The 25,190-nt window shown below is 39.2% G+C and overlaps 1 protein-coding gene across 15 annotated transcripts in view; it reads left to right on the plus strand.

The window, feature by feature from the left end:
• ROBO2 (roundabout guidance receptor 2) overlaps positions 1–25,190 on the plus strand; it is a 1,133,103-nt gene that overhangs the window by 998,668 nt on the left and 109,245 nt on the right. For 10 of the 15 annotated variants that reach the window (XM_075433863.1, XM_075433885.1, XM_075433921.1 and 7 more), the window contains 2 exons: positions 13,795–13,922; positions 17,194–17,205. In XM_075433863.1, the coding sequence (XP_075289978.1) occupies positions 13,795–13,922; positions 17,194–17,205 (140 nt within the window). The remainder of the gene's footprint in view (positions 1–13,794; positions 13,923–17,193; positions 17,206–25,190) is intronic. The other 5 variants (XM_075433868.1, XM_075433911.1, XM_075433965.1 and 2 more) reach the window with 1 other exon arrangement.

A 25,190-nucleotide genomic window follows, 5' to 3' on the forward strand; every position in this document is an offset into this window, starting at 1 on the left:
TTCTGGTGAATACCAGAATCAGTGATGCTGGAACCATAGCCTTTCAGAAATCCTTCTCTGCTTTTTCATCTTACTTCCTTTTAGCTTTTTTAGTGGCACATGTGAAAGGAAAGAGAAAAGTAATCACAGTAATTTATGGTGAAAAATATAAACAGTATTGCTGCACCGATTGGTGTGTTGAGTAATAATTGGAAACTAATTTCAGGCTGTTACAGTTTTAATTATAAAAGTCCCTGGTGAACTGTAAGCATCTCTAGTTGCAATTGGATAGAATGAGAACAAAACACAACTTCTAAATGTCCTGGGTTCGGCCAGGACAGGGTTAATTTTCACCAGAATCCAGGAAGGGGCACAGCCGGGCGGGCTGACCCCACCTGGCCAAACAGAGCCGGGTATTCCATACCAAGTGGCCTCACGCTGGGTTCCGGCGGGGGGGAGCGGGGCAGCGGGAACTCACTCGCGGCTCTGGAGCGCGCAGCAGCGGTCGTGGAGGGCAGCTCTGTGGGTCGTGTGGTTTGTGTTGTGTTTTCCCCTTATCTGTATCGTTCTTGTCCCTGTTCCCTTTGTTTGCTGTTCTGTTAAACTGCCCTTATCCTGACCCACCGGTTTCTGCCTGTTTCTTTCCGTTCTCCTCCGCACCCCGGTGGGGGGAGGGGCGGCCGCGTGGCACTTCTGTTGCCGGCCGCAGCCAAACTGTAACAAAATAAATTATAATTTCTATATTACTAATTTAAAGAAATTAATTTGGCCATTTTGTTGAATTGTCTATGTAATTACTCAGAAATTTATGAATAACCATGCTTTAAATCAGAACAAATGGACAGAAGTTAAATCTGAGGGTACAAGGCTTCAATTTTAGCTATTTTTAATTAATGACCTAAGCCAATTATGATAGTCTATATTTTAAATTTTAACCTTAAAATAGTTGTCAGTGGAAGCTTTCAAAATGCTCAGGAAAAATTGTTCTCACTGGCAGTCAAAGGAAGTTACATGTCCAGCAACCTGTAGACCTGACTTGAGTTTTCAAAGACTGTGGTGTACATCATGGAGCTCTTCTGTGTATGGGCGGGCAGGAATTAAGAAAGGGATAAAAAGGACCAGGTGGAAACAGTGTTGTGACTTACGTATGCTAACTGTTTTCATAGTTCTTCTACATTGTTGTGGTAATGAATAAATTGAATTCCTCAGACTTGAAAATTCTTTTTAGAGCCTAAACCCATCCCAGCAAATTAAGAACTTGCTATGAAAAACATCGATACTGCACCAACGGGGAGAAATAAAGTACAATGTGAAGTCTGGGGTATGTAAAGCTTTTTTCTAGACACTGTCCATTTTGAATCAGTGACCCAAGACTAAAATGCACTGTGAATCAAGGGTAGAGGCACAAGCTGTATATTTTATTTTAATTGCTCTAAAAATTCAGCATCACACCATAGCTTCCACAGTACACAAAGGCTAGGAAATAGTAAATCAAGTATGACTTATGTCAGACTGCCGGAGGTGAACAGGATACTGTGGGGTCACTAGTCCTGTGCCTTTGGCTGAAATATTAGGTTCACTATTTCATGAATAGAGTTTCTTTTCATTATACGTGACACAAGGAAACGGCACAAAAATTGTACTAAAGTGACTCAGACAACTGTGGCCAGGACCTGTTGAAAATTAAATAAAAATTGTCTTTATACTTTGAAGTCTTTTTCCAGCCACACAGAATCATAGAATGGTTGGGGTTGGAAGGGACCTTAAAAATCATCTAGTTTCAATCCCCCTGCCATGGGCAGGGACACCTTCCACTAAACCAGGTTGCTTGAAATCCCCATCCAACCTGGCCTTGAACATTAGGGCTACAAGGATGGTGAGGGGACTGGAGCATTTCTCCTATGAGGAGAGGCTGAGAGAGCTGGGCTTGTTCAGCCTGCAGAAGAGAAGGCTGCGAGGGGACCTTATAAATGCTTACAAATACCTGAAGGGTGGGTGTCAAGAGGATGGGGCCAAGCTCTTTTCAGTGGTGCCCAGCGACAGGACAAGGGGCAATGGGCACAAACTGAAGCACAGGAAGTTCCGTCTGAATATGAGGAAGAACTTCTTCCCTCTGAGGGTGACGGAGCACTGGAACAGGCTGCCCAGGGAGGTTGTGGAGTCTCCTTCTCTGGAGATATTCAAGACCCGCCTGGACAAGGTCCTCTACAACCTACTGTAGGTGACCCTGCTTCGGCAGGAGGGTTGGACTAGATGACCCACAGAGGTCCCTTCCAACTCCTACCATTCTGTGATTCTGTGATTTCCAGGGAGGGGACATCCACAGCTTCTCTGGGCAACCTGTTCCAGTGCCTCACCACCCTCACAGTAAAGAGCTTCTTCCTCATATCTAATCTAAATCCACCCTATTTTAGTTTAAAGCTATTACCCCTTGTCCTATCACTCCATGCCCTTGTAAAAAGTCACTCTCCAGTTTTCTTGTAGATCTCCTTCAGGTACTGGAAGGTGGCTGTAAGGTCTACTTGGAGCCTTCTCTTCTCCAGGCTGAACAACCCCAACTCTCTCAGCCTTTCCTCACAGGAGAGGTACTCCAGCCCTCTGAACATCTTTGTGGCCCTCCTCTGGACCCACTCCAACAGTTCCATGTCTTTCCTGTGCTGGGGGCTCCAGAGCTGGACGCAAGACTCCAGATGGGGTCTCACCAGAGCAGATTAGAGGGGCAGAATCACCTCCCTTGACTTGCTGGCCGTGCTTATCTTGATGCAGTCCAGGATATGGCTGGCCTTCTGGGCTGTGAATGCACATTGCCAGGTCATGTTGATCTTCTCATCAACCAGCACCCTCAAGTCCTTCTCCTCAGGGCTGCTCTCAATCCATTCTCCGCCCAGCCTGTATTTGTGCCTGGGATTGTGCCAACCCACGTGCAGGACCTTGCACTTGGCCTTGTTGAACTTCATGAGGTTCTCATGGGCCCATCTCTCAAGCTGGATGGCATCCCTTCCCTCCAGCATGGCATCCCTTCCCTCCAGCATGTCAACAGCACTGCACACCTTGGTGTCGTTGGAAAACTTGCTGAGGGTGCACTCAATCCCCCTGTCCATGTCGCCAACAAAGATGTTAAACAGTGCCAGTACCAGTACCGACCCCTGAGAAACACCACTCATCACTGGTCTTCACTTGGATTTCAAGCCATTGACTGCAAGTCTTTGAGTGTGACCACCCAGCCAATTCCTTATCCACAATGTTCAGGTAGCTTTCCCTTTGATGTCTGCTTGGCAGAAATAGAAGTTAAACTTTCCTTCTAGAGAGCTGATGGTCTTCAGAGTGGTGAGTAATTCAGTATGGCCTGGATCAACTTTTGATTCATCTGGTTTTTAGTCCTGGTAACAGGAAGAAAGAGATATTATTTGAGAGCCTCCAGCATGAGAGTGGCATATCTATAACTAGCAATTTAATAAAATTTGAATAAGGTTTGTGCAGTGTTTCATGTCTTCAAATTTTCTAGCGAAGACGAAGAGAGCAGCTGCATAGTCTGTAATTACATAGCAAGTAATACAGAATTTTTTTTTTTTAGGAAGTGAAGAGATTTTCAATTACAAGTTAAAATTTATGACACACTATAATAACTGTTTAAACCTTTTACACAGAAGAAGCAAGCAGTGCCAGCTCTTTGGGAGAGTGAGGTTAGCTCAGCAAATGTATTTTTCAGTTGCCTTAAAAATGACTGAGTAGCAATCACATGGGCCTTTTTTTGCATTCCAGCCCAGAACAGCTGGTTTAGCTCAGTAAATACATCTTTAATGAAATAATAACCTGCTCTTGTAAGTTGCATTTACAGGCACTGTCTGATTAGATGAATATTGTACTAGAGATGAAAAGTGGCAACTGCACCAGCAGGAAGAGGTATTTGATTTACGCGCCACCCACGCAATGGGAGCGTAGGCAGAAAAACCAAGAGTGATGCTTCAGAGCAAAAATGGTGTGTAGTTTACTCAGAGTGTATTGCTAAGTGTTAAGAGATTGTAGATTGTTAAACGAAACAGAGCAGTGACACATAGCAGTGAAAATCATGAACAGGACAGTAAGCTTTCTTATTTCCTAAAGACTGGGAATATTCATTGAAAAATAGTTGGGAAAATGCATTCTTAATGCATAGACTTAACTTATTCTAAGATATGTGTTAGCTTCAACAACAGACGTCTGTGTAGATGTTAGTCTTGCTATGTTTTTAAAACTGGCCTCTTGGTGCCTGAAAAGTAGTTGCATAGCCATGGCCTGGGCAGAAATACTGTCTGTCATGCTTCTGGTAGGTGTGCATTTTCAGTAAGTACTATAATTTCTGTGCTTTCCTCTGTGGCTTGTTGTAAGCTCAAAACTAAGTGTAAATGATGAAACTGTAAAAATATTTTACAGTCTTCCAGATGCAAATATTTGAAAGGGATTTAAATGCAATTGACAGCAATCCTTATCCCAATAAACTCAGAAAAGTTAGACATTTTAAGTGGAGATCCAGAAAGGACCTGATAGCCAGAGATGTTCTGCATTGGTATTTCTCCACGATCACAGGATAAGTCCCTGTAAATCAGAGAGACAGTAATTTTTAAGAATAAACACAGTGCCTCGTAATTCTATTTATATTCTGTGGATGGAATGGTGAGGTATTTAACTACAGCCTCCTCTGATACAACCAAGGGGAGAATGACCTTTCAGTGAAATATGAATTAATAACACTACAGCGCTGTGTGCTTTGGTCGAGTTAATCTCTGTGCAGATTGTAACAAAATGCAGTCTAATGTGTATTGAAAATTAATTAGAGTAAAGAGTGTGTTTTAGTAGTGTAATGGATATAATCTTTGGTTACATCAGCAAATTTCTGTTGCAATTAATAACAATTAATGGTTTTAAATAAAGGGTCAGGGAAAAAGGATGTTTTTCATTTTAGCTGTATCACATGTACTATTCACCACCTCTGGTTAGATCCAATATGATTTGCATGCCCATCTTTTGTTTCCTAAGCTACAGCATCAAGGAGAGATTAAGTCCCTTTACGAGGAGCATAGGGGAGAAGATTGGATGTTCTTAATAGCTGGTCAAAAGGAGACAGTGAAAGAAAGAGGTTTAATACGCTATTTGTATTCTTACGTATATCTGGAGGGAGTAGAGGTGGTTTGCAGAGGGTGTTGTTACCCTGGGTTTAATGCAGCCCATGGCTGGCACAGGGCAAGCTGCAGGGCAACGTGCAGAGAGTCCGTGTAGCCTAACCGAACATGGGCAGATCTCAGTGGATTGCAATGTAAGCCTCTTTTTAGCTGTTATCTTTTCAGCTGTTTTGTTGAATCATTTGAGGAAACTTTTCCTGTAAATCCAGAGATATCACTTAGAGATAGAGATGCAAGGAGGGGTAAAAGGAAGTCAGGGATTGGTTTCTTTTTGTGAATATAGCATCAAGACCATACACCCCAGTGCTGGAGGGGTACCTTCTCCTGTTGTTCTTTTGGTTGAGTATCCCTGTTCTCTGATGATATTTTGCTTGTCAGAGACTCCTTCCTGTTCTGTAAGTGAAAAAATAGTCCTTACAGTTTTCTCAGGAATACATGGCCAATCGAGAGTGTAAATTGGAGTATTTTTTGACATTTTAAATCCCTCAAGGCATGGCATTGAATAAAGTCTTGTAAATGCATCGTCCCACAGTTACCCTAGTGGTCTGTAGTCTAAACCAGTAGTCATCTGCCTCTCACCTTATACAAAATATTAAATGCTGTGAGCAAAACTGTTAGATGCGTGGCTCTGCTAGACTGATCAGCAGAGAAACAGTTAATAACATTGACATTTAAATCTTCGTGTTAAGTGTCAGTTCTCACCGTAGAGCTGAAGAAGAGCTATTGTTTCAGGCAGTCTGTTTGCAGATGCATAAAAACAGTCCCCAGTTGCTTACACAAGGGTCAAGGTTGGGAAAATAGCTTTACAACTCCACGAACAGCAACCATAAAGGTATAGTGTCAACTAGCAGTCCTGCCTCTGTGTTTTGTCTTTATGCTATGTAAACCATTGGTGATCTATGAAGTGATCACTGGCAGTGCACTTGGAATCGACTTGTCACAAGAGAATGGTTTATTTTTTATTCTCTCTTATTTAAATCCCCAAATTGCTGAATTTTAGAGAATTAATGAAGTCACTAGCAGAGTTCTGAAACAAAATTTAATGTCAGTAGTAGTAGCCTCAAGCATGGATTTCTCTGAATTTTCCACTCACAGAAGACGCACTAAGTATATTATCTTGCAGGAAAGAGATCCAAGAAAGCTTAACATAGCATTTCACTCAAATTACCCAGTCTAGTGTGTGAATCTAGTATCAGAGAAGCAGAGTATACTAAGTAAAAGCTTAGTAATCACATAGTTTATACATTGTATTTATAAGTTTCAGAATATGGAGGTAGCCTGTTTTCTTTAAAAGTATAAAGGTGTCTAACAGTTTAGGGTCACTATCAGCTTATTGACTGTTAAAATTGTAGAACTAAAAAGTAAATATAGTTAACCATGCAGTTTTTCTGTAAAACCCTCACGAGAGCAGGGAGAAGGAAGCTGGTAGTTATGTTCAAGTGGGAGTAAGGTCCACGAGCCCTGATCACAGCGTCATTGATGCTACTGGAATGGCTGGCCTGTAGGTATTTCTTCTGCTTTAACACACTGCACCCCTGCATGGGGTATTACTAAAACTGTCACCTCAGTTAAAAAGAAACAAACAAAAACAGTCAGTGAAAACATTGTAGGGTTAAAGCTTTATTCCTAAGCCCTACTTGTGAGTTCCTATTGACAAGTCGTATGTCGAGAATTGCTTAATATTAGTAAAATGTACTTTTTAATAATATGACTTCTGACTCAACTGTAATGTTGAAGGCACTTTCATTAAAACATTAACATGACTTCATCTTTAATTACCACTTCTATGTTGGTTGCTGATTTGAAATACAGATTAGAAAATACCTCAGTTAGTTCTCTGACAGGTTCATTGTGATCATTCATCATGTCTAAGGCAAACAATAATAGATAAGCAAATACAATTCCATTTGTTTGAAACTACTCATAATCTGTGTGCTTACATTAAAAAAAATGCATCAAGCCATATTTAGTGTGTGCAAGATGCTAGTCTGGTCTCAGATCTTCCTACTACATTCCAGTCCTTGAAGTATCATTTTAATTTTTTAAAACCAGAAATGGACAAAAGGAATATTTTACTTTTCCTTAAAATTAATTTCAGTGGCATGTGCTGAGCAGATAACCCTGAGAATCAAGGGTGTTTTTCTGACAGATGAATCCATGAGATAAACATTAATAACACAAATCTCCCCAAGTGCCTGACAAATGTGCCTCATCTGTGAGGGAAAGGGCTACTTCTGGTGACAGGAGGACAGGTCTCCATGCCAAGTCATTACATGGTCTCTTAGCTCATACTTCCACCAACGTTCCAGTTTTTGAAATGTGGAGCTCTGTCTGGAACTGAAATCAAATTAGAAGCCCATTTTGGGCAATTATCATCTGGTAATTCCTTATGAGTACTTCTCTGTGCAAACAGAGATGTAGAGTTAGAAGATGGAGCCTGCAGAGTTTACCGAGTCGCTGATTCCCAGACATATGTTTTGTTCCTCACCTTCTATGTTTCCAAATTATTTCGAAGGGACTGAAAATAGCAGCCTCGTTTTTCTTTCTTCGGTCTCTTCTGAGTGCAAGGCTACTGATTTTGTGAGGCACTAGTTACATACATTCACATATGTCTGTTTGCATGCAAGAGTAATACTGCACAGTGTAATGCATCCAGAGAAGTTGGAAAACACATTTTCCTTGGACATAGGTAAGGTTTCATCATATTGGCCCAATGGCAGTAACGATTGTATACACCTTTTATGATATTTTAGGCCATTTTGTTGAATGTCTTGGTTTAAGGCACAGTGCAGTGTGAGTTAGTGTTTTATGTTCTTGCAGTTGAGAGTGTCCTCCATAAGAAATGACAAATAATTTTCTAATAACAACCCATAAAAGATTTTGTACTAAAGCAGAATCTGCTGTCAGCAAATTTTAAGAAAATCAAAATAGGGAATAGTAACCTGCATTACTTAGCTCTTTTTCTGGTTTATTAGAATAAGGCCAGTGGACCATTTTATATGACTGCTTGCATATATGCCTCACACAAAGAAATTGAAGGTAATGTCACATTGCCTTGTACCATTCTTTGCCGTGAAAGGCATAGCCAAAGAATGAATAGGAATTTGGACATGTAGATGTGAGAGGCAGCCGTCCTATCAGCACCTTGGGGATAGCTCCCCAGTAGCTCAATTTATCATGGCTGTAAGCAGTGTCTTAGAGACACTCAGCAACAAGCAGCCCTGATTTCAGGGGTCCAACAGAGTAGTTTGAGACCAGTGCACACAAATATGTACGTTCATACTCTGTCTGTTGCTGATTCAGGATTTGCCGGGGAAAGAAAATCAGAGACTCCTTTATCTTTCCCTCAGAAAGCTGTCACTCACATAGGTTTCTGCTTCTTTCTTCTTCCACTTGCGAGTGCATGGGATCTAAGTGAAAAAAAAACATTTCTTTTAAGGGAGCTGGCAGTAGGGGTGGCTGCATCACCGATGGGAACGGAGGCTCTCCGCTCTGTTTCTGGGTCATACAAGGCTGAAGCAGGTAACGAGCTTATGCTTCCTGTTTCACTGCAGCTTCCCTCTGGCTCCCTCCATCTGGCACAGGAGCCAGGGAAAAGCTGTGGCACTGTGCTGGGAGCTGAAGTGCCAGCACCAGAAAAATGAAGTGGAGACAGAAGCTTAAGCCTCCTTAACTACCTCCTGTTTACTCTAGTTTTGGCCAGTAGCATCTCTCTATTTGGGCTCTCTAATCATTGATGCTGTGAGTAATCTTGAAGCTTTGTGTGTGTTTTGCAAAATAGCCAGGCAAACAGGCAAAAGAAAACAGAGTAAAGTAATTTTTGCGCCATCTTTAAAGAAAAAGAAAGCCTACAAAGACTACGTACAGAGATCCTATTATATTATTCTTTTTTTACTTATAGTAATGTTTTTGAAGAACATAGGTGCCTGGTACAAATTGAAGTAAATTTTTTTATGCCAATGATATCAGTTTGCAACTGTTAAGATGTGAGTTTTTATCTTGCAAACTCACTTTAGTGAGAAATACGACCTTTTGAATTGAATTTATTGAATTCAGTGCTACATTCTCAAAACTTTAAAATACACTGCTGAAACAAGTGCATCGTTGTATAAACAGTTAGACCTACTTGGGTATCTAGGAATGTAGTGACTCCAGCTGCAGACACAGTTTTGCTACCTGTGCATGTGAAAGACAAAGACTTGCATATGTTTTTATGCATAGCTGCGTGCATATATTTAAAAATGTGGAAATGTAGGGTTTCTGTGAAGCACTCAGTAAAATGTATATCAAATACAAAAAAAGCATATTGCAAAATCTCTCAAAGTTCAGTAAATTCTCTCTCTTTTTTTGTATTTGTTAACCATGGAAGAGTGGTGGCTGAGTATGGACAGACATATTTTGAACACAGGGGATAAAAATGATAACTGTTAAATAACCAGTTTAATTCAAGAGCATTGTTAGGTGCTTAAGCCAATGCATTAATCCAACCTCGGCACATTGATTTGTGATACTTAAAAACAGTTAATGTGTTTTGGTTTATGTGTTGTTTGGTTGAGCAGATGGTAATGGTTTTGACACAATTCCGTTTTTTATTTTTCTTCTGTTCTTTTCTTGAAAAAGACGAGGCTCTTTTTCCCACTTTGTCACAGCTGGTTACCAATCAATCTCAATTCACGGTACAGTGATGATAGCACATGTTGTTCAGGGGCCAAATCTGATTGGGTTGCATTTTCAGCAGTGTTTCATATAAAAAAAAATTGTGTCTGTATGGCAGTGACTGTCAGCACACTATTGTACAACTGTCATTAATCAAAACTAGCAACAATGAATGCATTCATATGTGCCAGAGACTGCCAGATTTCACTCAAAATCACCCAATTTCTATTAGAATTTCCTCACCAGCAGTGTTTTCTCATCTGCTTGTTGTTTCTCTTTCTTTCTTTCTTTCCAGTTCCCTGCCCCCCACTTCCTTCTCCATTAATTAAAGACAGACCCGCTCTAACTGTTACTTGTAGAACAAAAATTACGTAGTGTGGTGCCCAGAAGTGGCTGGTTTGTATCTAGGCACAGGCTGACTAGCTGTTTAGAAGACCTCTCCCAGATCAGTCAGATGGCTGAAGTCTAAGCTGAACTGAAAGGTTAAGCACCTCCAAATGTTTAACAGAGAGAAGTACTTAGAATCAATTAGATGGCCATAAACATGTGAAACTGATGTCTGACGCCCTGTGTTTTTAGCTGAATGTTGGCATTAATTGGCTAGGAGTCAGCATTATTTGGGCAATATGTCAGAAGGTGTTTCTTGACACTGCACATGTTTTGAAGGCGTTGCCGCCTTAGTGCTCTGGCAATGTTAAGGACCAACTTAACCCATACGTTCTGGTTTTCCACCACTCCGTCATCAATCCAGGAGTCTGGTAATCTCCTTCTGTGATTCTTATTAGCAGTCAGAGAGGCCCTGAGCCTGATTCCCAAGTATTTAGTAACACTAATCCAGATGAGAGAGAACTTCTCCAGAAACTCAGCTGGAAACATCTTGCTATGGAAATATGAGGCTCTGGGACAGAGAGGAGACAAGACGCTGTTCAAGACCATGCAGGTGGATGCTTGAGAAACCAGAAACATATTCAGGCTTCACTCCTTGGCTTCACGGTCCCTTTCTCACACAAGTTCCTTGTGCTGCTGTGGGTGAGGCTAAAATCCGGTTTTCTTCCTTACTCCTTCCTGCCTGCTTCATCTGTCAAAGCTCTTCACTGAACCGTGGTGACTTCTGCGGACAGTGTGGGTAGAACAGATGACTGAGGGGCAGTATATCAATACTTCAGGACAGCAGATGGTTATAATGTCCCATGGGTCCGTCTATGTATGAATCTAATAGCTAGATGGCACGTTCTGTCGGGGTGGTTCAAAAACCCAGCATGGCCTTGTTGGAGAAGCAGCTTGGCAGAGCTGGGCCTCGCCTTAACGTAATTGATAACTGGGCCATGACAGTGCCATGTTTACGCCACCCTCCGTTTCACGACCCAAGTGGGAGATGATGGCTGTACCCTCACTCTGCGTCCTGGCATGCCATGCAGCTGGCTCGTTCCCCCAGCAGCCTTTGCACAATTTGCATGATTGGCAGGTGCAAGCATAAAGGCTGCCGAAGCCTCCGAGGCAGCTGGCTGGCATGCCGGCACCAGCACGTCAGTGAGACGACGGAGAGCGAGTCAGCTGCAGTCCACAGCAGACTGGAGGGCCCAGTCCCAGGCTGCCTGCATCCCCGCTCAAGCAGCCACTTGGTCAGATGCAGTCCTGCTGCCTGTCTGTATTTATCTCAGCAGTGGTAAGCAAACCACAAGGCTGTTATTTGTCCTAAAACAAAAAAGAAAAATAACAATGAAATAAATGGCTAATTGTTGCCTAGCTTTATGGCTGTGTTTCCTATATCCAACTTGTATTTATATTACAACTGATCTTAGCTTTCTCATCTTGCAGGAGCTGAATACAACTTTAGATTTTTAGTCCCCTAGGGCTGGCCTCATGTCAAGAAAATAAGCATTTTCTCTTGTCTGCAACTCTGTGGTCACCAGAGACAAACTGCTTTATCACTGTGCGATATTGTTGTCCTATTCTTGAGAATTTTGAGGGACACAATTTGCCTTTTGTCTCTTATGAAAACAGTGATGTCTATTTGCTGTTGAGTAATGCAGCACAGCATGCAAAACAACATAATTTCTGAGCAGTTGAGAAGAAATGTACCTCAGCTGCAAGTATCTGTTGAATGTAGTTGCAATAGATCTGTACTTCTCCAGAAACTGCATATTAAGTTCTCTAGCATCATCACTTCCCCCTTTTTTCCCCAGCTGGTACTATGCTAGCACCAGAATTGTCCCTAAAAGTTTCTGAAGTTTGACATGACATTTACTTGTTCTTTGCCTTGGCTTATCTCTTGTTCATTAGTTAAACCTGAGATACCGCATATATATATAATTAAGTGTAACTCCTAACAAATGGGCTATTATATGTGTTTATGTTTATCTCTGACAGCATGGTTAGCCTCAGTTTGGTCTTTTGTAATTTATTTTTTGCTAGTGCGTAGAATGGACTTAGTGAATGAAGCTGTGTTGTATTGTGGTGTGAAAAGATGTCTTGACCTCTCTTTATTCTTGGAAAGGCTAGTAATGCTCTAATTGATTTAGCTTAAATTAGACATAACAGAACTTTAAATGTTTCAACATCTAAGATCCTTTGAGTTAAGACTCTTTAAAGTCTGTTAGCACACAGTGTGCTCTCTACACAGCTATGCTAAAGGAACCAATAGCAATGTATATTATGTACACAGAAATTAATGATTCAGATTCCCAAAGTATTTAAAGATACTCACAGAGCCTCACAACATCCCTGTACATAATTGCATTACATTCTTCTTTATAAAAACATTTAAGGGTTCTCTTCCATATGATTTCAATATGTTTCCTGATCAAGTCTACAAGATCTTTATAACAAAAAGAAGGTAGATTAGTTGTTCTAAAGTTATGTCATGAGTGTGTGTACAGTGAGAAAGTGTTGATGTCTCCCGAAGGCTTAATTTTTCTTTAGTTTTGTGTTCCTATTTCGCTATTCAATACATCAGAATCTGAAGCTAACTCTAGATTCAAGGTGACTTAATTAAGATAGCACGGGGCTTATTATGTCTAGAAGAAACGTTGTTGAAAATAACTTTACAAGAGAGTATTTCAAGAGTAAAATATCCATGCTGAAAACCAGGATTTTCCTGATTTGAGAGCCAAAGAAATTTCATACAAGATAAAGTTCCCCGTTGACTTTAATGAGCTTTGGATCAGAGTCTAAAATAGTTCGTTAAGCATGACTTCTGCAGGACAATAACAATTTAACTGAAAATATTTTTCTAGATGTAAGTGCTTTAAATGCCTTGAGAATGAATGCTCACTGCATGCTGAAGTACTTTCTATTATTTCAAGTTTTATACATCCTCCTAGTTTTAGAATTATTACAACAGTAGAGACAAAGAAACAGACAAAGGATAACTGATGTTTTTTTAATTTCTTTTAAGAAAGAGAAAATGTTATTGTCCACCCTCAATGAATCATTTTGTAGTATTTCTGTGAAATTGATAAATCTCCTTTAATGTGCCTCTTCAATAAATGTCACCCTCCAAAGCTTAAATATACTTTTTATTTTTTGTAATCGTGTAGTGTCAAAACCTACCAACGTGCTCACAGTTTCCCTAAGGGGTTGCTGCTGTAGAGAAAAACTATGTATAAAGGGAAATTTCCAAATCAGCGACAGGTAGAATGTGTAGCTCACATAGTTAAAGGCATGATAAACCTGAGCTGTCGTGTATTGATAACTGATGTCTGATAGCTTAATTTTATCTCATTGAGCTAGATCAAGGACAAAATGAATTATATTATTAATAAAGCCCTAATACTGACTGAACATAGCAATACTAATTTTATGTAAAGTTTCTAACTAATGCAGAGTGCAATAAAAATGTCATGAAGATTAATGCTTGGTGGAATTATCTAACGCTAGATAATAATTTATCTTCCAAACTTGGCTTCAAGATAGATTCAGACTGGCTTATTCCAGGTAATAGTTTTCATTCTTTTCTGTTGTCTACAGAAAGAGTTTTCATTCTTTTTCCATAATGTAGGTATGACATCAAAGACGACTACACTTTGCGCATTAAGAAGGCCGTGAGCTCAGATGAAGGAACGTACACATGCATTGCTGAGAATCGCGTTGGAAAAGTGGAAGCCTCTGCTACCCTCACTGTGCGAGGTGAGCGTTCCCGTGGAGGGGGGGCCTCTGTGCCACGTGGATAAATTGTTTTCTGATGAAATGGGCCACATCCTTACCTGGCATTGTTTGGGTTTCACATACCCTTTGCAATTGTGGGCGCTGCACTGATTTCCAACAGAGGTGAAGTCCTGGTCCTGTTGATCTCTCAGGCAAAATTTTAATTGACTTCAGTAGGATAGGATCTCCCTGCAGTTAAAGAGCTGTTCCAATGTCTTTTATTGAAGAACAGATGCATCTATATGCGTAAGCAAGCACTACATAACTCTGGGAATAGACTTTAATATGTGAGCCATCGGTTTAGGCTACTATTCACATTCCTTTCTGTAAAAAGTATAGTAAGTAAACATAATGCATATAGTGTTAATATGTGATTAGCTCTGCCATAATTAAACTCTCTACCATTACTCTTTAACTGAAAGATAAACTCCAGACAAAGGAAAAAGAAAATCCTAATTAAATTTTGTAAGTATTGCAAGGTAAAGACTAACATATTCTCTCCTGAAATATTCTTGGTCTCTAGTATCCACTCAGTGTTTATGTGCTGTTGTTTGATGTGGTAAGGAGGTTTTAAGACCAGTAGAATAATGAGCTGCCAAAATGTGTTTTATGACAGTAGATATAGACATGCTAAAGATTATGGGGAGAGAAAAAGTTTTTAGGCTAATATTTCCATATGAGTAAATACAATATAATAGTTACTACTTCATTCCGAAAGATAAGCAGCAATTTGGCACAATGGATATCATGCAGACACTATTTCACAGTTTAGTGGTGCATGCTGACGGTTTTCGGTAGAGCTGTGAAAGGTTAATAAAAACATTTTTAGCTTTATCTGTTCTCCTCTTTTCATACACATTAAATCAAATGTTCAAAGTCTCAATGGATTGCTTTATTAGAACTGGGGTCAACTGACCCAAGAGGCCAGCTCCCATTTCCATCCATTTAATGCATGGACACAGTTCAGTTTAATTTGCTGAATTCAAAGGGATAAAAAAGCACCGAGTGGCTTGGGGGGGACGGGGGGAGATATTAGTATGTAACAAAGAAAAGGGAGTATTGTGATAATCCATATGCTGAGATATTACCTCAATGTTCACTTTAGAGAATAACTGATAATGCAGCTTTTGCTGTTTTAAGCTGGAGAAATAGGTTTACCTGCTACATGCTTGTGTAAGAGATTGTTCTTCCATTTTGTGACATGAGAAAAATGGTCACCACAGTGAACCCCAAGAAATAGTCTTACTCTGTTCCTTTGTCACAGACAGGATCATGATATCCAATAAATCTAGCAACAAATTTCATAGCCTCCTAGAACTGTGTCCACTGTATACATTAGTGGAGCAAGCCTTTTAGATTTGCTACCCAGACTTGTGATATAAACAATAGCTAGAACAAAGCAAAAAACCTTTGAAATCACTGAAGCTTGAACCTGATGAAATTAAGGTGAAAAAAACCCGAGGAAATATATAATCTAATCGATTTTCCTACAATAAAAGCAGGTTTTCATTATCTTGTGTATTTTTCCCCCCTGGGTTTGTCATTTACAGACAAATTTATAGCGTTTATCCAACACAAAAGAAGCCACGAAGTTGTAAGCATATTAAGTGTTCAGGATATGACAGAAAATGAGAAAAGCCGAGAAATTCAATGGGGAAGGTTATTACTCTGAAATTTTTGAAAACGAAGGACTGGCCAAATGCCTGTTGAATTTAAAGAGACCATGAACAACGATCCTTTTAAGTAACGGAAGCCTAATTCTGAATTCTTAAACTTCTGCCAGTTTTGTCTGAAACTGTTTCTACAGTAGCCACTCATCACACAGAGGAGCAAAAACACATAGTACTTCAAAATTTACTTTGAGGATGCCTTGGTCCTTGCATGTGTTCTGTATGTACAGCTGCGAACCTGGCAACAGCAGCATTATCCTTAGCTCCCTCATTCATTGCTCCATTTTCTCAAAGCAGGGGATGAGGATGCAGTCATGGAGTTTTCATTACGCTGTCACCAACAATAACAGAATTTGAATTCTGTGGCTTAGCCTTCATGGCCTCTCTTGGAAAGGTGCACGTCACTCTTACTCCTTGTTTCTCTGCAGAAGGAGGAGTATGTCCATAATACCAGAAGACAGAAAGTCTTCAAACAGATGATGAGTGAGAAAGGGCAGCAGGCTTGAAATAGTTAAATGAAGTGGATATGCTGAAGTAAGGATAAAGCCACAGAAAGGTTGAGAACTAAAAAGGTCCTTGCATGTTGTGTTACCTCCGGATCTGCATACCTTACATTTGACATATGCCTGCACACAAGCATAGAGAGTTGCTTAACTTCTTAAAAAGAAAAAAAATTGTATTGTTGCTCAGAAATGTGTAACTGCTTCTGCTGCTAAAATAAACAAAGTTTCACCTACCCAGATGCAAAGTGGAGTCAATTTTATGTCCAATTTTTCAGCTTTTCTGAAAGGGGATGTCTATATTTTATTAACAGAGGCACAGACAGCCCTCTTTCCCAGCACAAGTATAATGAAGGGCTGTTGCTATAATCAAGAAATCACTTGTTGCAGCAGCAACTTTTAGTCTTGATATCAACCTGAAATAGTGTTCACCTGTCAAACATTTAGCAGCATTTTTTTTTTTTTTGTAAGTAGAAGTTATCTAAGCAGTAATTTGGGAGGTTCTGGGTTGAAATCCCTGTGGCCATTTCAGCCTGCGTGTTATATTTTCATCAGCACTGTCAGTGAGGAAAAAGCAGTGTGCTGTAAGCTTTCATGCCCATTATTGAATGAGAAAAACCGTCATGGGCTTTCTGTAACCCTTACTGCTGTACTGACTGGTCATGCTTAAAATTCAATTGGTATTTGACTCAGAAAGCAAATGCCTTGCATCTACTGGCATGACATTTGGCAGTCTGTGGCTTAAATTGATGTGTTCATTGGGATCTAAAAGTTTGTGCTAAGGCAATGCAATTTTTCTTTTACCAGGCGCTAACAATGATACTTAATTATGGCATGCGAAGATAATAAAAATGTTTCTCAGAGAATGGTTCCACCAGCTTGTTGAGATGCTGTGCTCAAGTAAATGTGATAATAGTGGCACGTGACTAAACAATATCAACAATGGCTGTCATTTGAAGGGTTAGCAATCATGGTAGTATCCATAGTGGAAGGTAACATTACACGTCATGCATTCTGACAGATATTCTTTTCTTTTTTTAATTTCTTTTTTATGTTCTCACTACACCATTGTAATGTCAACAGCTCGCCCCGTTGGTAAGTAACCATCCTTCTATCCATTTTAGCATGGCTTCCAGCAATGCTTCATCTTTCATTTGCAACAGCATTTAACTGGCTCAAATTAGCAGCCAGTGCTTAATAGTTTTGACTGTGTAACACCAGGCAAGTGATTTTGACTGACAAAGTGCTATTTCCGAACTTTGTGTTTTCTGCTGTGTCATGTATAAATGCATTTGTCAAATCATCAACAAATACCAATTAGTGAAACGGGGTGGGTGTGGTGATACTGAGCCAAAATCACTCATTCAGACATTTTTAGCAGTCTGTTTAAGGACCTGGTATAAAAGCCATTGAAATCAACAGAAAGGATTGTATTGACTTCGGTGAGCTTCTATCAGGCCCTAAATGATCAGCTCATTATGCTTTTATTGCATAGCAGTAAAAGCACAGGCTTTGCATGTCCCGTCTTTCTTGTACCTTTCAAAGTTTTGAAATTAAGTACTCCTGAAACTGAAGAGGGGATGGAGTAGATTTCCGTGCTTGTTAAGAAAGTTCATCATTGATTCTTGCCCTTGGGTCATCTTGGAGTGCATTTTGGAATGCACTGTATAGGATGCAGACTGTTTTGAATAACAAGTCCAGAGGAAGATGACCTCTGGATTTTGAATTCCCACACAGAAAATCTGATTCCTTCCTATACCTTTGAAATTTCTTCTGAAAATTTATAGAAGTATAACTGAGCGTAATCGAAAAATTGCAACTATCCGTAGGTGAAATTCACTTTTGGTGTTCAGAAATGTCCTGAACGTATTATTTAGTTTTCATTCACGGATGTTTACTCTGTGCCTATATGGGTTTTCTAAATAATTTAACCAGTTGCACTGCTCCTTTGATTTTTCTAGTTTGTGTTTAGAAGTGTCTTCTAGAATAATAATACGGTTAGTCTGATCTTTTGGATTAGTGTGAAAAGTATGTACTTGTGTTCAAGGAGATTGCTGAGGGGTTTGGTCTGTCTTTGTGTAGTCAAAACTTATGTTAGATACCCATTTGACTATAGTTTATGAGTTTGAACTTGTCTCAGCTCTTCACTGTTACCAGTTGGAGGAAGAGAGGTTGGAATAATTTAAAGATAAAAACCAGGTTAGGCCTCTGTTTCCAGAACCAAGGTGATCCCATGCTTATTAGCTTGCTTGAACTAGCACACATAGAGCCAAGCCAAGTACCTCTGCAGTCATGGCACGGCTTATCCATACCTGGAGAATTCCCTTAGCAGAATGGAAATTCAGTGCCCTCCGTTTGTGATTTTGATAGCAAGCTTTAAACCTCAGTCACCACTGCATTACTTTGGCATTATGCTAGTTCTCAAGAAATCAGCTCCCAAGAGTTGTAACAGTGTAAAACTGGAGTAAACTTGTAAAAAAATTTTGCTTTTCTTAGAAAATACAGTATGAATTTAGTATGCTTCTAACGTGAATTTCTCATGTTAGACAGAAGGGGGTTTATGGCTAATAATGAAATCTGCTTCTTCATTCACTAAGAAAATGTTGCGAGATTAAAAGAATTTTACTTCTAGATATTTTTCTCACTTTGCTCACTCTTAAAAGAAAGGCAAGAAAAAATATCACAAAGCAGATACTGTTTCAGGCTCTGTGAAAACCACATAAAATAAATGAATGGAGATTCACAAGAAAATCATAGGTTTTGGCAGTGTTGATGTTGTCTCATTTCAGAACACTGATTCTTTTTTAAGACTTCTCAGACTGTTGAGTCATCCGTGATTCCATCTCCAAAGCTTATACAGAAGCTCTTGGTCTCAAGTTACTTTATGTCCAGGTATACGATTTGGAGATTCACAAGAAAATCATAGGTTTTGGCAGTGTTGATGGTGTCTCATTTCAGAACACTGATTCTTTTTTAAGACTTCTCAGGCTGTTGAGTCATCCGTGATTCCATCTCCAAAGCTTATACAGAAGCTCTTGGTCTCAAGTTACTTTATGTCCAGGTATACGATTTCCATTTGTGACCACACTGTGGTCAATTTGGCATATTCCCTGCCTACTCTATTTTATTTTGTTACAAGTGAACATCTGGTACAAAGAAAATCCTTCTTTTATGTGATTTCTTCAGGAAACATAAATTAGAATGTTTGTCCTTAAAATAATTATTTTATGGGCATGTGGTCTTCATCAAATTATTTAATTTAGTGATTGTCTTTGTGGATTATGAAAAGATAAAAATCTAAAAAAAGTAAAAAAAAAAAATAAAAAAAGTAAAAAAGTCCAACCCCAAAGATATTTAACATATAGAATTCCCACACAAGTGTGTATGTAGTGATTGCTGTGTATAAGCAGATCACATTCTTCAGATCACTTGTATCTGACCCTGTACCTGTAGAAAAGGCAATGCTGTCCTCGTGATGCTGTATCTCTTTATTGTTTTTTGCTTAGGACCTGAAATGAAACTGATTTCTACGGTCCATATGTCAGTTTCTTTCAAGAGTAGGCAAAGCAGGTGGCTATCTATCTTGTCAAAAATGTAAAGGCCAGTAAAGCAAAACAAAGAAACTTCTCTCTCCACCACAATTTCCCCATCAAAAGCTCAGATGATCTTCTGTTAAAATTGTCATTTGACAGGAATGATGAGTCAGACCTCCTAGCATTTTTTTGTTCAGGAAGTTAACTGGAATGCAGAGCAAAAATACCTCTCCTTACAGAAAGGAAGCTAAAGCAAACACTGCTTCATGTTATTAAGCTCACAGCTCTCTAGGAGGGTGACATTTTAACAGAACTATATTTGTATATTTCTGTATATGTTAAACTGCAGGGGAGCAGTTTAAAAGCTTATATTCCTTTGTGACACGAGAGAATTATCTAGGTAGCTCTACCTTTCATCGCTACCTCCAACCTGAAGCAGACATGTTTTGTCTTTAGTCTGTTTTAAACAAGACCAAACCATTTCCTTTCAATGGCTTCTCACTCAAGAAGAGGAAAATGTATTTGTAATGTTCCAGGATCGCAATTCTTGTTGTAGACTGAATAATTTTCCTTTCCTATTCAGTTTTTGCCGGTTTCAAGTATTTATATTGTTAATTGTAATATTTTTATTTACATTTCAACCTGAGTGGAAAATTCAGGAGTGAGGTTACCAATGACCAGTTACCAGTTATTTTCATATGGTGTATACTACATAGACAAAATGCAGTATGGTTCTGCCCGAGGTGGATGGCAGCTGGTGAAATGAACAGCTCTATGCTGGATTGCTCATCATGTTTGGATTTGCTTCTAAGGATAAATGTGTTGCCCGTTTCTAAAATAGAATTTCTCTTATTTATAACCTTTTGAAAAGATTTCTGACAGGATTTACAACAGATGTGTTTAGGAAACAAGATATTTGTGCCTATTTAGGCCATTTCTATTGTTATTTTACTCATCAGATGAATTTTCCAGATGAGCAAGTTAGTATTTTCTCACTTTGCGTTCAACTGTATTTCTAATGGCAGTTGGGCAGGAGAATAGCTGTTAAAAGAAGCACAAAAGTTGGGAGTAGTCCAAAATTTCACGTAACTCCACCTGAAGTAACACTGACTCTGTCTTCAAAAGCAGCTGCTATGTTGCTCTGGAGGACTTAAAGTTTAAATAGAAGATCTATGAAGATCTGTCTGATGTTTCAATTACCTTCTTACTAATTATCCAAAAAGTCATTCAGATGACAAAGTCTCAGTTTTAAAAAAAAATTTCGACTATGTACAAGTGAAAATACAGTTCTTCGCATTTCAGTTGCCTTGCAGTAAGTCAAGTTTACTTAATTTATTGTCATATACTATGACTCATCTGCCCAGAAAGAAGTGTCACGCAGCAAATAGCTAGAGATTTTTGCCACTTGGATACAAATTAAGTATTTGGAATTAGCTAAGGAAACAAGCAGAGACCAACCAAGTTACAAAAACTTTGCTTCCCTGCTGTGCTGTACAAGAGAGAAACAGATAAGACACCTGCCATGAATTTTCCGAATTTCAGATTAATTAAATACAGTCTATTCACATGTAAGTGTCGCCTGACTGTGTGATACATTTTCCTCTGCTCTGGGAAGTTTTTATGTCATAAATCAGCCTAGCAAGACTTAATGGTCTATCAAGAGTGGTGCAGTATGAAACATAAGCTAGAAAGGGCTGTATTTTAAACAAAGTTGTATTAGGTGCTGTGACTAGAAATTATATTGCTCAGATGGTTCAGACTGGAAAGTGAGAAACATCTCTCTTTATTCTTCTCCATTCTGACTCTTGCAGGGAAACTCTATATAGGATGAATGCTTTTCTTTTTAGTATATTCATGAAAATATCACCTTCACTTGAGACACTGAAGATTTATACAATATCAGTAAAGGCAGTTGGTGTATGATAGAAGAGATGAGATCATCCTTGGCATTCTTCAGTGGCAGAAATCTCGAACCTATATCAAAGTGTGGTATGTCACCTGTCTGCCTGCTGCTACCACATATAGAATTTTTTGAAAAGGGCAAGGACATCCATGGACATTAGGATTTTTAGACGTGTTTTTTCCTGAAGTGAAAGAATAATGCATCTTCCTTGTTTGAAAATAGGCAAATTCTTTAGATTAAAGAGAAAAGGTTCCATAAAATGAAATTCAGATTTGTGTACAAGTAAGAAATTAAAATATGGAGCTGACTTGTTCTGACATTGGGTAGCCTTTTAAAGACCAGTCTAAAAATCCTAAAGTCCTTAGCATTTCTACTTTGGCAAAACTCCACTATCTGACTTTACACTTGAATCCTACAATGACTTCAGATATCATAGAAATACAACATTTGCAATATATGGGCCAGAATGGCATTACAAGTGGACACTGAGCACAGTAACCACCAAGCATTGAAGTGCTGATCCACAAAACCTGGCTTCATTTCCAGCTGCTGGAATTCTTCTTGGGTATGCCAGATAGTGGTCAGAACAGAAGCGCAGAAGATCTGATAGAGGATTCTTCTTCAATGCCAAGTGTGAAAGATGGCAGTGTATGTACTTGAAGTTTTAGCACATCGTACTGTGATGTCCTGGCTCATTCCGCTACGGTACCAAGTATGTGCCAGTACTCCTGCTGTTTTTCTTTGAGCAAACTGAGATACAGCAAATGCAGGAAGTCATCAAGGGCCTAATTTTTTTTTTTTTTAATTGCTGAACTCAAGCTTGGGAAAGTTTTAAGAAGTTCAATGTGTAAATCATTTTTATCTTTCCTCAAGCATGCTCAAATTAGTGCAAAGTGTTTTCTTACTTCTGTGGATCCTGGGTGTCTCTGTAAGTCTTTGAAGATTAGTGTATGAAAAAGTCTTTTGATGTGTTGCTCCCTCCAAACTTTTGCCTTCCTTTTTCTAGAAGGAGAAATCACTTACTTTTCCTTCAAGAGGAGTGTGGAAATCAATACATTAATATATTCACTTTCCCCTTTACCTTCTTTGCTCAATGGCTGCTAGCTATATTACAGTTTCGGTATGATCTCAGTATTATTCAATAGCAAAACTGCCGTATCCCCCATCCCTTGAATGTTAGCATTGTCAATCAGCATAAATTCTTCCTCACTCGTTTTCCTCTCTTCACTTTGCAGTGGCCCAAATTGAGCAAAATATCTCCTCTCAGCCTTTTTTATTCTCAAGGGTAAACAAACCAGGAACTTGACATCTTGCTCACTATAGATGCAGCCTATTAGCCTATATAGGCTCTTTACTCTTCTTATCATATCCTTAGCTCATCTCTTCAGCATGTGAATTCATGTTTTCTTGAAGGAGATAACCAGATTACATTCATTATTTTGATGAAATCTTACTATATCAGCAAGGGGTATGCTTTTCTTTTTTAAACACATTACCAGCAAACCCTCCTGCTATCTCCCATGACAAAATCATGGCAGATTACATGTCTTTTTGTTGGCATAATTTGTTTTGTTTGCTAAACTCACAGAAGGTGAGCACAAGCCATCCCCTAATGGTACAGTTTACATTCGCAAGCAGGCTAGAGTGTTATTTGAGGAAAGCACATCTTTTCTATCTGATCTAAGAACAAGGTATATCCTGAATCTCAGACACTTGAGAAAAAAAAAAAAAAAAGCATTGTCTAGAGCAGAGAAAGTCCTGAGTAACGTAAGTTATTGGGCAGACAGGATCAGTGCTACATCTCTTTATATGTATCAAAACTAAGTGAAGGACTTTCTAGAAGGGATTTTGCAGGAGCATCTGTAAGGTTCAGGAGCCACCTGAAAGAGATGATTGGGCAAGATATAATAAAGTAGAGATGCTGATTAAATGATAGCATGCTACGGTCTGATGTTGAGATCAAATTCAGACTAGATATTTAAACTTCGTATTTAAAAGTACTTGTAAGATAAAGAGAAGTGGGTCAGGAAAGGTGCTGCTGCTGAACTCAGAGTACTAGAAATGGGGGTGGAGGTGGACTGGAAAGTAGATGCCTTTCTTGTCTGCTATGTAGGAGACAGAGTTGGATTTTTTTAATAATTATTCTCATAGTTTTGTTTTATTGACATTAGTCCTAGGTAATAAGGAAGAACAAAGCCTTGGTAGTATTGTATTTTTTGGGTGCTTCCACTTTTGTTATAAAAATGATAAATGCTGATTTGGCAGCTATGTTAATTGAAATTGGCAAGGAAACTCTGAATATAAATGAAACCCTGCTTTTTCGTTATTCTTTATCTCACATCTCTTTTCTTTCACCATGCAGATTTATCCCACTTCTTTCCTTTAGGTCATCCAGGGATAAAAGAGAGATTTTAAGTGTCAAAATATATAGGACAGTTAGAGTTTTTTGTGTATTGATTCTCTAGGCTTCTTTCACCTCTTCCAAAGAAAGAAAAAAATGTTTATGCTTCCACGCTTTCAGAGATTATATGCTTCAGTGTTTCAGAACAACTGAAGGATAAAAATGTTGTTAGATGTGAAATTCAGAACCAGAATTTGAATTTAAGATTACAATTAGTCCAGGTTTGAAGGAAGGTTTAGCATTCTCAAATGATTGAATTGTGATCTTTTCACACTAATGTGTTTGGCTTATCTGAAAACAGCAGACAAAACAAAACTAAACAAAAGAAAAGGAATTTTTCACTTTCCATGAGACAGGAGCAGCATGAAGGACACTTACAGCAGAACTGGTCCTGGTAATGATCTTGCTGAGAACTCGCTTCCCACTGCTTTCTACCTCTGTCCCATTGTAGCCTGATTCCTCTCTCACCGTGCTTCTTTTTGTTCAACCTGTTAGAAGTTCTCTCGGCTTGCCCCCTGTGCTTCTAATTTCGTGTATTTGATCAATTGGTGCAGGTCATATGACCATCTTTCAAAACTCCTAGACTTTCATATCTGTACTTTTTGGCAGCTCACGCCATGCAAAGGGCAAATGTTGCTACAGCAAGGTGTAGAAGTAGGGTCTTACAGTTTTCTTTTACATTTGTATCACAAAAGCGTCCAAAAGTCCAATATCTACCAGACCTTCTAGACAAATTTAACTAACAACACACAAAGGTGAGGGATCATTATTTTCTTGCAAGAATTCCGATACTGCATTCAGCTGTCGTCTAAGCAAGTATCTGGCACCAGCAAAGCAATCCTACTAATAAGTAGTCCTACTCCATAGCTGATGTCAAGGGTTACCTCACTTTTCAAAATACATGATACTTCAGCTGGAGCTCTGGGAGCTTCTGCTGTCCTCCATGCAAATGTCTTAGAGGCAAATGTTGATCTGTATTTGGTAAGACTGGAACTGACTTTGATCTCTTAACATATCAACACATATCGAAGACTGGCTGAAGTGGCCACATGAATCTTGTCAACGTGGTAAGGGTTTGAGACAAGCATGACGATATCCAGTTTTTGAGACAAGCATGAAGATATCCAGTTTTTGAGACAAGCATGAAGATATCCAGTTTTGGGTCTCTGAGTGCTTTACAAAAAAAGATTGTGATGTTGGTGGGGTTTCAGCAGTCAGAAAATTTGGGGAAGGTGCCAGTATC

The sequence above is a fragment of the Opisthocomus hoazin genome, chromosome 1 (assembly GCF_030867145.1).
Source record: "Opisthocomus hoazin isolate bOpiHoa1 chromosome 1, bOpiHoa1.hap1, whole genome shotgun sequence".
NCBI classification, from domain to species: Eukaryota; Metazoa; Chordata; class Aves; order Opisthocomiformes; family Opisthocomidae; genus Opisthocomus; species Opisthocomus hoazin.